Consider the following 14,430-nt stretch of genomic DNA (forward strand, 5'->3'; position numbering starts at 1 on the left):
TACGTGCGTATACAATGTAGGTTATTGCATTCTTTGTCTTTATCCGTATCTATTTCAGTGGCCATCCAGTCAAGGCCCTTTCAAAAGGAATTGTGTTTCAAGGGAGGTAGCTCTTATACCTTACAATTCTTTGAAGCAAACTAACAGCAAGTAATTTCTGAGATAAAGACTGTGGTTACTATGATTAAAGCCACATAAAGGAATTCAGAATAAACGGTTAACAGCTTTAAATGATAATCCGACATTCACGTTTCTCTACATTTAATCATTTGATCAATTCTAACCGACAGCCCTCATCGGTAACTATACAAACCCTATTAAACCCTATAAAATGTATAAGATAGTTTATGATAAATAGTTCTCCGACCGCTGAAAACACTTTATTGACGCTAATGCAATATTTGCAAGTCGGTGATTAGGTGTACATGCTCCTCTGTGACCCCGATCGATTTTCAAGCGTTTCCAAGATCAACAATTTTCAAAATGGCTGCAGCTGGAGCCACAGTCAGTTTGAGCAAAGCGGACTATTTAAAACGTTATCTCTCTGACGCTTCCGACGAAAAAAAGAAGAGAAAGAAGAAGAAATCTAAGTCAGCAGTCATTGTTCCTCGGTACACGTGTTTATTGATTTGTTCCATTTGGGCTCACATTGATAATTCAGTACCGGACTTTCATCCGAAGTACAAAACGTGATAGAACGTCCGATTACATGTTGGGTCATTTTTCTGACTCAGACTCATTAGAAACTCCAAAGAGTGTTGGATAATTCCACGTTTTTATATTGTACTCTAACTATACACCAGCCATGGTGTCAGGTCCAGGGGAAACACTTACTAGAAACTTTCAAACCTATAATAACAATGCATTTATTGTGATTTTTGTTATTTATTTATTTTTTAATTTATCTAGTTGGATAAGTCCCTCAGAACAATATCTATATGTACAACACTGGTTTAACACTGATTTCATCAGAGTGTATTGGTATTTATATTAATGAATTATCAGAAGCGTAGTAATGGTAGTATCATATATATATGTTTAATTTAATATACTTTTGAAAGTTTAACATTGTCCCAATTTGTAATATAAATGTCCGATGTTGAACGTGCAAAGTTTACTTTTAGAATTTGCAATCAATTAAATGAAAATAACATGTATAGAAAAGAAGAACCCTGCTATGTATATGCAGTCTTATGTAAAAATATTTGAAGTGTTTCCAAAGTTGGAATTTAGTACACAATATATAAAAGTATTTCATGTAGTATATTCTCTGCCAGTTTCAGTTACTGTTACATGAAAAAATATGTGTTTTTCCTTTTTTACTTCAGATCCAGGATTGTAGATGATGATGTTGACTTTACGACAACGTTACCAGGAAATCTAGAAAACACATTGGATGAGGATGTTGGTGATGATGACCCGACGGTCGCTGAAGTTGTAGATGAACGTCCAGAACATGTGAAACGGCTGGAGACTTACAGGGAATCAGACGGAAAATGGAGGCTAATGAACAAAACAGAAAATGGTAATTCAAGCTTTTATGCGTTATAGATTTAAATCACTGCTTGGTTAAATAATTATGGATCAGAACTGAGACCTCTGGATGCACACAACAGATCAAGCTAAACGGAATTTCTCTCTTGGCAGGTCGTATATTGCAGATAGTAGTTACCAGGGATATATGTATTGTAAGCATGGGTAATATTCTGACTATGATCGCTTTATTTATTGATTTAAGAATAATTTAAAAAAGATGTGAGATGTGGATTTTCTTATTATTTCAATATTATAAATACAAATACATTTTGAACCAAATTTTATAACTGGTAGAAGGATGGAATAGTGAATAGTAGAGCAATGGAGGGTATTATCGTCAGGCGGTAGTTATCGTCAGTTTTTACAAAAGTTTTGAATATTTCATTAAATGTTGAAGTCAAATTGCTGTTGTTTTCATTAAACAAATTTTTGATTTGTTAGAACGTTTCTGGCCTTATTTTCATTCAGACAAAGTTTCCAAACAGATAATATTTACGTTTAAATATTTTAATAATCTTCACGTCATAATTTTCTGATGTTCTTACGTCACTTAATAAGGTAAGTGCATCATATTTCTCCTATCAATATCCAAATCTCGAAGCAAACATTGGAATGTTTGTGATATATGTGAAGTTCCGCCGCGTCTGCTAAGTTGACCCGCGTTGTATGTACATCCGGGCTTCTTCGATGCCGTAAATCGGCCTGACGATAACTGCCACAATTTGGTACACTGGAGGCAGTTATCGTCAGTTTTGCATAATCGAAATAAATAACCTAGTCTTTTAGAAGACCCAATTGTTTGTTCTAAATTTAAGATTTGATTTTAAAAGATCAGTATTTGATCTGTGTCTTCCAAGTTTCATCTGTTATTTATTGATATCGTAATATTGTATTAGCATACGTAACATCGATGCTGAATGTAATGTTCACTGTTGCAAAGTGCTTGAAAGCTCGGGCAGCACGTGCAGAAACCCAAAACATTTCCGACAATGAAATTTGCCCGGTTGCATTTGTTTAACGGTTTAAATGCATTATTTTGTTGATCAATGCATGTTCTTTAAACGTAAACATGATATTTTTTGTGTTTATAACAAGAAACATTTCAAAACGCATGAAAATATTGACGGTGACGATAACTGCCTCCACCTGACGATAACTGCCTCTGTTCGGCTGGAAATACAAATAAAGTATGTTCCCTTGTATAAGTGACAAACGCTCAACGAGTCAGACTCGGGTAAACACAACACTAGCCTAAGCTTAACCTACAACAGTTATTTTATTTTTTTGAACAGTATTCACTGGTAATGAAGCAGTCGTACTTAACCTGACGATAATACCCTCCATTGCTCTAGTCCATTTGCAATCAGTCTATTAGTTGAAATTTTCTTAGTGTTTTAATAGTTTAAACTTTTTGAAATAAGAAATTAGAATATATCCTTTTGAAATAATAAAAAAGAATTTAAAAATATTTGTGATTGTGTGGCTGGATTTAATCTGTTGTTTGGATTATGATTGAATTTATATATTTTGTAGATGATGAGTCACAACACAGGAAAAATAGACACGATTCTGATTCTGATCAATCACCTTTGCGGCCTCGTAAAAGAAATGACTCAGATTCTGACCAATCACCACCAAGGTCAAAAAGGAGAAATGACTCTGATTCTGACCAATCACCTCCAAGGTCAAAAAGGAGAAATGACTCCGATTCTGACCAATCGCCACCAAGGTCAAAAAGGAGAAATGATTCAGATTCTGACCAATCGCCTCCAAGGAGAAAAAACAGAAATGACTCTGATTCGCCTCCAAGGAGAAAAATGAGAAAAAACTCAGATTCTGACCAATCTCCACCAAGGAGAAAGAGTTCCAACAGGGGAGATAACACAAAATTGGAAAAATTAAAATCAGATGAAAAAATGAAAAGAACTTTATCAGGAAAGTTGGCTGGTTTATCAAGTGCTGCAGATATGAAAAAAGAAGCAGTTAAACTGAAAGCTAAGGAGGAGGCTGCATTCAAAAAGGTTAGAAATGATATAACAGGGATCTTTCAAAGGACAGCTCATCATTTCTGGTCTTTTAATGATTCTATCTGGATTAATTTACTGTTGACCCTAAGTGCAAAGTGTATAAGGTCCACACCACATAATGGCAGACATACGACAGTGATCGCTCTATCCATTGATCTCTGCATCTGAAACACTGCTTCATATTTTATAACCTTAAGTCATAGTGGAGGGATAAAACTTTCCATGCTTCATTATATTACCGCCATTAGAAGGTGTGTACATCTGTCCAAACTGCATTGGTATACATACACTTTAAAATTTGTAACCATTGATAGTAAAGGATGAAACCTGACATGTTTGACCACTCTTAGAAAGTGTTAGTCATACAAAATTCTCATTTGTCCTTTAGAACTCAATTTCTAAAACTTAGGTTAACATGGGACCCCTATATATTTGTCTCTGTGCATTTGTCCGAAACACATTCATATTCCCTTCATAACATTGTAACCATGCAGTCATAGTAAGGGGATGGATCTTTGAATGGTTGTTAATTCTATTATGAGAAGATGAGTTGAATAATTGATTTGTTTTGTACTTCATAGGTCAACATCTCTTGTGATTTCACATTGTAGCCTATATGATCAACTACAGAAAGTTGTGTTTGCTCCATAACTTTCCAATACAAGTATCGAATATTGACATAACCGGTGTTTAGTAAATTTGTTACTGTCAAGATCACTTTCTGTCGTCGTCTGTTAACACTGTAACTGTTGTATCACTTATACGAATACACAACCTTAAAAATTTCAGGTGTTGACTTGATATGACAATGTTTTATCAATGTTAATTCTGAAAAAAACACTTGCTTTGTATTCTACTGACTAATGTGGCAGATAATACAGTATTGATAGCTCATTAAAAACTTTGATCTACTTCTGTCGGGTTTGTGAATTTTTTGTTTTCAAATATTTATAACACCTCATAGATCTGATAAGGAGATATATTTACATTGACATATACTTAAACACTAGTTCATAAACCTGTCTATTTGATATATATCTGTATAAATAATTGTGATTAAATTTGTAGGGTTTGTTGAGGATGCAGTTACAATCATCAGTGACTTTAACTGTCGTAGAGCCATCAAACAGTAAAACAAAATAAAAATTTGATGATAATGATGATAATTATGTTATAAGGACATACTTTTAATTACATTTGTCAAGTTGAAGCAATTTTGGTCATTTTAAATGCAAATGTGCAAGGGAGGTAACTCAAAATGGCAAAGATAGTTATTTCAGGATTAACTGGAGTATATTCTTAATGTCATATAGATATATCCTAAAATGGAGTGTACTATAAATAAACTGCAAAACCAATGAAATGCTTGTTACAAACATGAATGATTTATAAAAAATATGATACAATGTAGTTCCAAATTTTATAGACAATATGATTATACTTGTTTTTACCAACTACAGATTGGAACGGAGCAATTGGGTAAAGATGCAGCTACCGTTTTTCGGGACAAGAAAAGTGGAAGACGGAGGAATTTTGAACAGGAAGAAGAAGAAACGGCTGAGGAGAGGGCCCTGAAGGCAGTTAAAGATGCCAAGTATCAAGAATGGGGCAAAGGGTACAGTATCAATTATTATACGAGCTAGATAATTTATAGATTAATTATAACATGTATAATGTCTTATGGGTATCAGTGGTGCAATGATTAAGGCCTTGGCCTGTCACCATACAAGGCGACCAGGGTATAGCTATAGGTTCCCAATCAAACATGAAAATATGTAATGTGGTTTTCTATTTTCTTCCTATAGTTTTTCCAATAAAACCACAGTTTACTTTCATCCAGACCACTGAAAGCATAATCAATTAATAAAAATGAGTCTTATTCTTGTCCTCATCCTTGTCATGTGAAAAAGTCTATTAAGTAATACATAGCAGTAATTCATAATTATCATTTTGACCATGTTGTTTGACCAACCTTGGTCATAATTATTCCTTTGGTAATTAGGAGATTCACAGTTGTTTCGATGAGGGTCCTACTCCCTGAGGGGCTGAAGCTAGGTAGCCCTTTATCTCTAGTTCTGTGAACTTTGGGTTTATAAACAGTCTTGGATTTGATGCTTTATGGGTTATGAGTGTTTTCAAGCCAAGTCCTTAAAGATCTCTGTTTTGCCTCGGCCAGGTGATGGTCAGTTTAACTCATGTGTATACAGGGAATTTATTTTCCCTTGGTCTATTTCTTTGATTTTTGTGAAGGTAATGGGTTCAATACAACAGTACATATAAATCTTACATAGTTTATTTAAACAGTAATCTTTGTCCCTGTCAGTACTGATGTTTAAGTCTTTCATTCCTTTACCATAGAAGATCAGTTTGGAGAAATAATTCATAATCCCTTTCCATGCGTATACATATCACTACAACCTAGTACTGTTAATGGAACTGAATTGTTTAAAAGCATAGATGTGACTTCTCTGAAATGTACATGTGAAATGTTCCATTTCTTTGTTGGGTTAGCTCCCTTCTACAACATGCCATCTGCCATCATTTTTAAAAGTTTAAATTTGTTTACAAGTGGAACCGCCAACATATTATTGATCCTACCTGCCTCTGTATATATAGAGAATACATGGTCAGTGTCTTAAAATATAAGCTGTATTTTGGCGAGGGTAAAGAAAGACAAAAGTGGCCAGCCTTGGCGAGCCACTTTTGTCTTTCTGTCCCGAGCCAAAAATACAGCTTATATTTTAAGACACTGACCATGTATTCTATTTATCCTGCAACAATAAAAAAAATAATCATCAAAAATAATCTTTTTGAAGTGAAACAGTGTCAAAAATGACAGAAATATGTTCGCCTTTTAAACGTGGTTTCACTTTGAAGTAGCTATATATATAGGTCAGTCGAATTGACGCACGTGCTAAGATTCCAAAATACAGCTGTTTTCCGTCACTGCCGTATACAGCAAAAATATATACGGTGGGTGTATTCCGACAATGCGGTGGCAGTTGCAGGATAAATAGATGTATATGGTCAAGACAGAAATATTGTAACATTGTTTTTCCTTTTCGTTTGAAGCTTAAAACAGAAGGAAGAGAAACAATCAATGATGATAGACCATCTTCATGAAGTAAATAAACCACTTGCCCGTTATCGTGACGATTCTGACCTTGACACTATGCTGCGAGAACAAGATCGAGAAGGAGATCCAATGTTGGCATTTATCAAAAAGAAAAAACAGAAAGGAGGTGCTAAGGTTAAAGGTCAGTAAGGAGACTGAATTTGACAATATGCTGGGTTTTGATGTATCAATGTGTGGTAAACATTTAATGTTTATGCACAGTGTTGATAACTGTCCTTTAATTTCATTAATTTTGTAAAATAAAGTTTGATACGTCTGCTGTAAGTCAGAGCAGAAGCGATACACTGACCAGTATAATGCTAAACCTTTCAAATGCTCTAATGATCTATGTGCTACTTATTTTCATGGAGTAAAATAATATTTCTACATTCTGCCTTATTAAACAAAACATAACTTTAGTATATTGAGGAAACTTTTTGTTGTGTTTATTTTAAAATTATTTCTTTTTAAGTTTTACATTTTTAAGTTTCTAAAATGATTTTTCATGAAATGACCAAAATTTACCAAACAGTGATTGGTGTCCTGAGGGTGATTCGTGTCCCTTGATATTGCCACAGAACTCTCGAAGAAGCTGTCTGTCTGTAAATGTGACAAATTTTGTTTTGGAGATAAATTTAGGGAAGATGTTTCAGAAAAGTACTAGAAAAAAATTCCTGGAAACATACTTATGTCAACTATCTGTACTTATGTACCTGGTGAAGATGGATAATGTTATAAACAGTCATGTTTGTTCCTGTGGTATGAATTGATTCCAAAACAAGCATGTGCTTACAATATACATAAATGGGGTTAGAATGAAATCTTACATGTATCAACAACACCTAATATGACATTATTTAAATATTCAAATTTGCCCCTGCCCTTCTTTCAATCTTGAAAATAGGCATAATTTTACGTGACTTAGAGGCTAACTGTTAATTATGTTGTTATGGGTAGTCAATTGGCACAGTGGTAACACACTCACCTATACCTATATAGGTGGCAGGGTACAGTTCCCTAATCAAACATGAAAAGGTAGAGGGTTACCTGCCCAGCCACGTGGGTTTACTTCTCGTACTCTGCTTTCCTCCCACACTTACAACATCCTTGGTATAATGTCCATCAGGGCCAGCAAAAGCTAAACTTTTGTTTTTCGTATTAGTTGTTAAATTAATATTTAATTGATGTGAAAATTATTTTTCATATTCAACTATGAATCTTAATCTGGAGATCAAATAATTAACTTTGTGTAATATGATCATCTCTTGGATAAAATTCTCTTACTGTGATTTGAACTCAATATCAATTAAAACTTCAATACAGTATCAATTATTCCCAGGCTTACATGTGGGGGAAATAGCAGGGAGTGTGTTTTTTGTTGTCTTTAGGTGTTGAAAAGTTAATATGATACTGGATACAGTGATGTAGAGCATGACTGAGGTGATCAGCTGATCCCAGGGAGATGTGTAATGTACGTTGACATTCAACAACATACACTCACATCTCCTGGCTTTGTCCAACGTTTTGATCTTTTGTTCTCAGTTTTCTTTGTCTCGTCAGATTTTCTGGTTTTCCCTGAAGGAAGTGAATATTGTATTGCTAATGAGCATTTATCAATCATCCTGTCTGTTATTCTGTTTGATTGTCCGTCCATCATCCTGTCTGTTATTCTGTTTGATTGTCCGTCCGTCATCCTGTCTGTTATTCTGTTTGATTGTCCGTCCATCATCCTGTCTGTTATTCTGTTTGATTGTCCGTCCATCATCCTGTCTGTTATTCTGTTTGATTGTCCGTCCGTCATCCTGTCTGTTATTCTGTTTGATCGTCCGTCCATCATCCTGTCTGTTATTCTGTTTGATTGTCCGTCCGTCATCCTGTCTGTTATTCTGTTTGATTTTCCATCTGTCATCCTGTCTGTTTTCTGTTTGATTGTCTGTCCGTCATCCTGTCTGTTATTCTGTTTGATTGTCCGTCCATCATCCTTTCTGTTATTCTGTTTGATTGTCCGTCCATCATCCTGTCTGTTATTCTGTTTGATTGTCCGTCCGTCATCCTGTCTGTTATTCTGTTTGATTGTCCGTCCATCATCCTGTCTGTTATTCTGTTTGATTATCCATCTGTCATCCTGTCTGTTATTCTGTTTGATTATCCATCTGTCATCCTGTCTGTTTTCTGTTTGATTGTCTGTCCATCATCCTGTCTGTTATTCTGTTTGATTGTCCGTCCGTCATCCTGTCTGTTATTCTGTTTGATCGTCCGTCCATCATCCTGTCTGTTATTCTGTTTGATTGTCTGTCCGTCATCCTGTCTGTTATTCTGTTTGATTGTCCGTCGTCATCCTGTCTGTTTTCTGTTTGATTGTCCGTCCATCATCCTGTATGTTATTCTGTTTGATTGTCTGTCCGTCATCCTGTCTTTCATTCTGTTTAATCATCTGTCTGTCATCCTGTCTATTATTCTGTTTGATTATCCGTTCGTCATCATGTCTGTCATTTTGCTTGATCAAGGTCACTGGGTCAAAGGTCAAGGTAATTTTGGGCTAAAGGTTAAAGATAAAGTGGAATTCTGGTCAGTTGTAACAACCCCAGCTTGATAAGTGGGTAGGTAGGGGGCATATAGTAATCATATGTGTGTGTGTGTGTGTGTGTGCATGTGTGTGTGAAAGTCTGAGCAAATCTTGTATACAATATATGCCATAAATGCCTTTTCAGGTTTAGCTCATATTTACCTCATGACATTACACCATCAAATTATACATTTTGGATTTTGGTGATCAAGATTTTAGGTCAAAGGCACTTTACCAATTCTAAAATAAAATGTCTCTACAGTCTTCACATCTGATGAACCCCTACGTATATTTATTTGGTTGTTGATGAGAGATATATATTAATGTTTACATTTTTTTATATTCCAGAGTTACCAAAGTACAGGGGCCCTGCTGGTCCACCAAACAGGTATGGAATCCAGCCAGGCTACCGCTGGGACGGGGTCAATAGGTCAAACGGTTTTGAAGCACAACTCTTTGCAAAAATGTCAGACAGGAAGGCTGTGGCCAATCAGGCCTACAAGTGGAGTGTGGAGGATATGTAAATCATCGAGTTACCAGATAGGCATAGACTACAGTATATTTGTGGACAAAGAGGCTGTGTTCACTGATACAAGTATACACCCATCCTACCATGGGGTATCTGGTGGATGTAGTTGGTTGAGTGAAGAGAAACAGCTAAACCTGCCAGGAGATTCTGGATTGAAGTAGGTGGTTGTAATTATAGGTACAGTAATAAATAGATCCTACATGGATTACTTGAGGATGAAGACAGTTTGATACAACTACACAGCGATCCTACAAGGATTACTAGAGGATGAAGACAGTTTGATATAACTACACAGCGATCCTACAAGGATTACTGGAGGATGAAGACAGTTTGATATAACTATACAGCGATCCTACAAGTATTACTGGAGGATGTAGACAGTTTGATACAACTACACGGAGATCCTACAAGTATTACTGGAGGATGTAGACAGTTTGATACAACTATACAGCGATCCTACAAGTATTACCGGAGGATGTAGACAGTTTGATATAACTACACAGCGATCCTACAAGGATTACTGGAGGATGAAGACAGTTTGATATAACTACACAGCGATCCTACAAGGATTACCGGAGGATGTAGACAGTTTGATACAATTACACAGCGATCCTACAAGGATTACTGGAGGATGTAGACAGTTTGATACAACTATACAGCGATCCTACAAGTATTACTGGAGGATGAAGACAGTTTGATATAACTACACAGCGATCCTACAAGGATTACTGGAGGATGTAGACAGTTTGATATAACTACACAGCGATCCTACAAGGATTACCGGAGGATGTAGACAGTTTGATATAAATACACAGCGATCCTACAAGTATTACTGGAGGATGTAGACAGTTTGATACAACTATACAGCGATCCTACAAGTATTACTGGAGGATGTAGACAGTTTGATATAACTACACAGCGATCCTACAAGTATTACTGGAGGATGAAGACAGTTTGATACAACTATACAGCGATCCTACAAGTATTACTGGAGGATGAAGACAGTTTGATACAACTATACAGCGATCCTACAAGTATTACTGGAGGATGTAGACAGTTTGATATAACTACACAGCGATCCTACAAGGATTACTGGAGGATGTAGACAGTTTGATATAACTACACAGCGATCCTACAAGGATTACCGGAGGATGTAGACAGTTTGATATAACTACACAGCGATCCTACAAGGATTACCGGAGGATGTAGACAGTTTGATACAACTACACGGCGATCCTACAAGTATTACTGGAGGATGTAGACAGTTTGATATAACTACACAGCGATCCTACAAGGATTACCGGAGGATGTAGACAGTTTGATATAACTATACAGCGATCCTACAAGGATTACCGGAGGATGTAGACAGTTTGATACAACTACACAGCGATCCTACAAGTATTACTGGAGGATGTAGACAGTTTGATACAACTACACGGCGATCCTACAAGTATTACTGGAGGATGTAGACAGTTTGATATAACTACACAGCGATCCTACAAGTATTACTGGAGGATGAAGACAGTTTGATACAACTATACAGCGATCCTACAAGGATTACTGGAGGATGTAGACAGTTTGATATAACTACACAGCGATCCTACAAGTATTACTGGAGGATGTAGACAGTTTGATACAACTACACGGCGATCCTACAAGTATTACTGGAGGATGTAGACAGTTTGATATAACTATACAGCGATCCTACAAGTATTACTGGAGGATGTAGACAGTTTGATATAACTACACAGCGATCCTACAAGTATTACTGGAGGATGTAGACAGTTTGATATAACTACACGGCGATCCTACAAGGATTACTGGAGGATGTAGACAGTTTGATACAACTACACAGTGATCCTACAAGGATTACTGGAGGATGTAGACAGTTTGATACAACTACACAGTGATCCTACAAGGATTACTGGAGGATGTAGACAGTTTGATACAACTACACGGCGATCCTACAAGTATTACTGGAGGATGTAGACAGTTTGATACAACTACACGGCGATCCTACAAGTTTAACTGGAGGATGTAGACAGTTTGATACAACTACACAGTGATCCTACAAGGATTACTGGAGGATGTAGACAGTTTGATACAACTACACGGCGATCCTACAAGTATTACTGGAGGATGTAGACAGTTTGATACAACTACACGGCGATCCTACAAGTTTAACTGGAGGATGTAGACAGTTTGATACAACTACACGGCGATCCTACAAGGATTACTGGAGGATGTAGACCGTTTGATACAACTACACGGCGATCCTACAAGTATTACTGGAGGATGTAGACAGTTTGATACAACTACACGGCTATCCTACAAGGATTACGGGAGGATGAAGACAGTTTGATACAACTGCTTAGCAATCCTACAAGAAGGATTGCCAGAAAATGAAATAGTTTTATAAAACTATACAGCATTCCTATACTACACAGCAGTCCTGTTTCAAGATACAAGTATACTTTTTTGTTTATAGAGGAATTTATCAAGATCGGTAACAGAGTTGAAGTTTAAATAAAATATTTTACTATCTGTAATAAAGGGACATCAGAGTGAAGTACAGCTAAACTGATAGAATACAAATGGATGTAGTCAGTCATATTCCTCTACGGGAGTTTGTAGACAATACAGCAATATACGTAGACTATCATTCTCTAAACTCCAGACACACTCTACTGGTGTGGGGAGTATGTCTAGACTCTGAAATGGTTTACATGGAAGATGAAAGTTTTATTAATATGTTCATCTAAATTTAAAGTGGTTATCAATGTCTGAGATTGTGTAAGTTGATATTGATCCAGAGAGGGGCTTTGGGAGTTCAAAAGTTTTTATCTCTGCAGCAAATGAGTTTTATTTAGATACAAGTGGATGCTGCTTGATACATGGTATCAAGTTTGACGACGGACTGATCTTCCTTTATGCAATGAGATATGAGTCGAGGTTGACTTTAAATCTATAATCTGTTGTTAGTATTTTTGAAGTGCATCAAAATTAAGATAAACCATGTTTCAATGGAACATTGATGTATATATTTGTTAATTCAAATATCAACCAGTTCATATAAAATATATCATATAAAAGATAAATCAAAGTAGTTGTTGGGTCACTATTTTTATTATCAAAGGCAAAAATACAAATAAAAATGATATTTGATTGAATTTAGCAGAGTGATGGAATAATCAGTCGAGTTCGATATAGCCAGGTTGTTAGTTTTCAATCGTTTGTCATCCACAGACATTTCTTTGTCGGTTTTGATAAAGTTTCCAGCTTCCAAAAGATAGCTAGTATGAAGACTGATAAATTTAATCTATGGTTTAGAACAACTCGCTGCTTTTACTTTCATCAAAATTGCACGATGGTCACAGCAGCTGCTACTGAAGGCATAAATATTTAACATTGTTGAAATACACTGTAACTCATAGACTGTAACATTGGAAGTTTGAGTGATGTTTTGGGGGAAAGTTCCATATTATAATGGTATATAATAGCCTGAAAATTGATCTTGATGAAATTTGGATTGAATTAGTTTTTTCTTGTTTTAGATCATATACCTGAAAGGCAAGTGAGCTTTGGACATGGTGCGACATCTGTCTGTCATCCTTCGTCTATTATCCTAGATAGCTACGTACCTGTTAATCTTTCCTCCAGTTTGTCTCAAAAATTAAATGTGCATAACTACTGGAATGGACGGAGGGGAACCGTCAGAGAGCTAAATACCTTTCTAGTTCAGTATTTCCTAAGGAATATTGATAAAAAATATTCTATCTATCTTTATAATTTGATTATGCAACTAAAAAGAGATATCCTTTCAGAAGAATTAATGAGAAATCTTCAAAACACAATGAAAATTTTCAGTAAATAAATGAGAACATATTATCAGAACTCAACAAGGATATTAAAAGTGATCCAATAATCTCGAGCCTGATATCATGTTCCTTTCAGAACGCTGAATACTAGATTAAATGAGAGATCAAAACTACAAAAAGGATATTAAAAATTAAAAAAAAAACCAAAAAAACAAACCACAACATTTTGATGATAAAACAAAAGATAGATAATGGTATTACAAGATCAATAAAAATAATATTAAAATAATATTGATACACCATGTAATTCAAGATTATTATCGACAAAGTAAAAAGTTAAAAGTGGATAGATCGAGAAGCAAACCTTTGTCTAGGCTTTTGGAATGCGTGTCACATTTTAGTAATAGATATATGGAACATTGAAACCAAGATTCAATATCATATGTTCATACTGGATAGAAGGTTTTTTAATAATTATAAAAAAACAAATAGATAAATGTATAGAAAACTTTTAATAAAAAAATTCCCCCCCCAAAAAAAATTAAAAACAATGTATTAGGTGTTTCCAAAATAGATTAATTATCAATGTCCTCCTCTTGGTATTGTCTACTAGTCTTAAAGATCTTGCACGCTTTTGAAACATGACAAACAATATCTTTTATTTTTTAAATATGAAATTAATATGGGAGTTAATGTATTGGATACATTTAATATTTAATGTATATGTGTGTAATTAGTTTAATTTTGTTTATGTAGTATTTAAAAATGATACGAAATATTTACAAATACCTCACAGAACAGTCTTTGATTTTAGCCGATACATTGTGTGTTTAACCTGA

At 35.3% G+C, this 14,430-nt stretch overlaps 1 protein-coding gene across 1 annotated transcript; it reads left to right on the forward strand.

Annotated features, from left to right (window-relative positions):
* The first annotated feature begins 452 nt into the window (after positions 1–452).
* LOC117340911 (BUD13 homolog) lies at positions 453–14,103 on the forward strand. Its single transcript, XM_033902693.1, has 6 exons — positions 453–611; positions 1,329–1,525; positions 3,070–3,557; positions 5,024–5,178; positions 6,636–6,820; positions 9,593–14,103. The coding sequence occupies exons 1-6, from the start codon at positions 484–486 to the stop codon at positions 9,766–9,768; spliced, it is 1,329 nt and encodes a 442-aa protein (XP_033758584.1). The 5' UTR covers positions 453–483; the 3' UTR covers positions 9,769–14,103.
* The last annotated feature ends 327 nt before the right edge of the window (positions 14,104–14,430 follow it).

The sequence above is a fragment of the Pecten maximus genome, chromosome 13, assembly GCF_902652985.1.
Source record: "Pecten maximus chromosome 13, xPecMax1.1, whole genome shotgun sequence".
Lineage (NCBI taxonomy): Eukaryota > Metazoa > Mollusca > Bivalvia > Pectinida > Pectinidae > Pecten > Pecten maximus.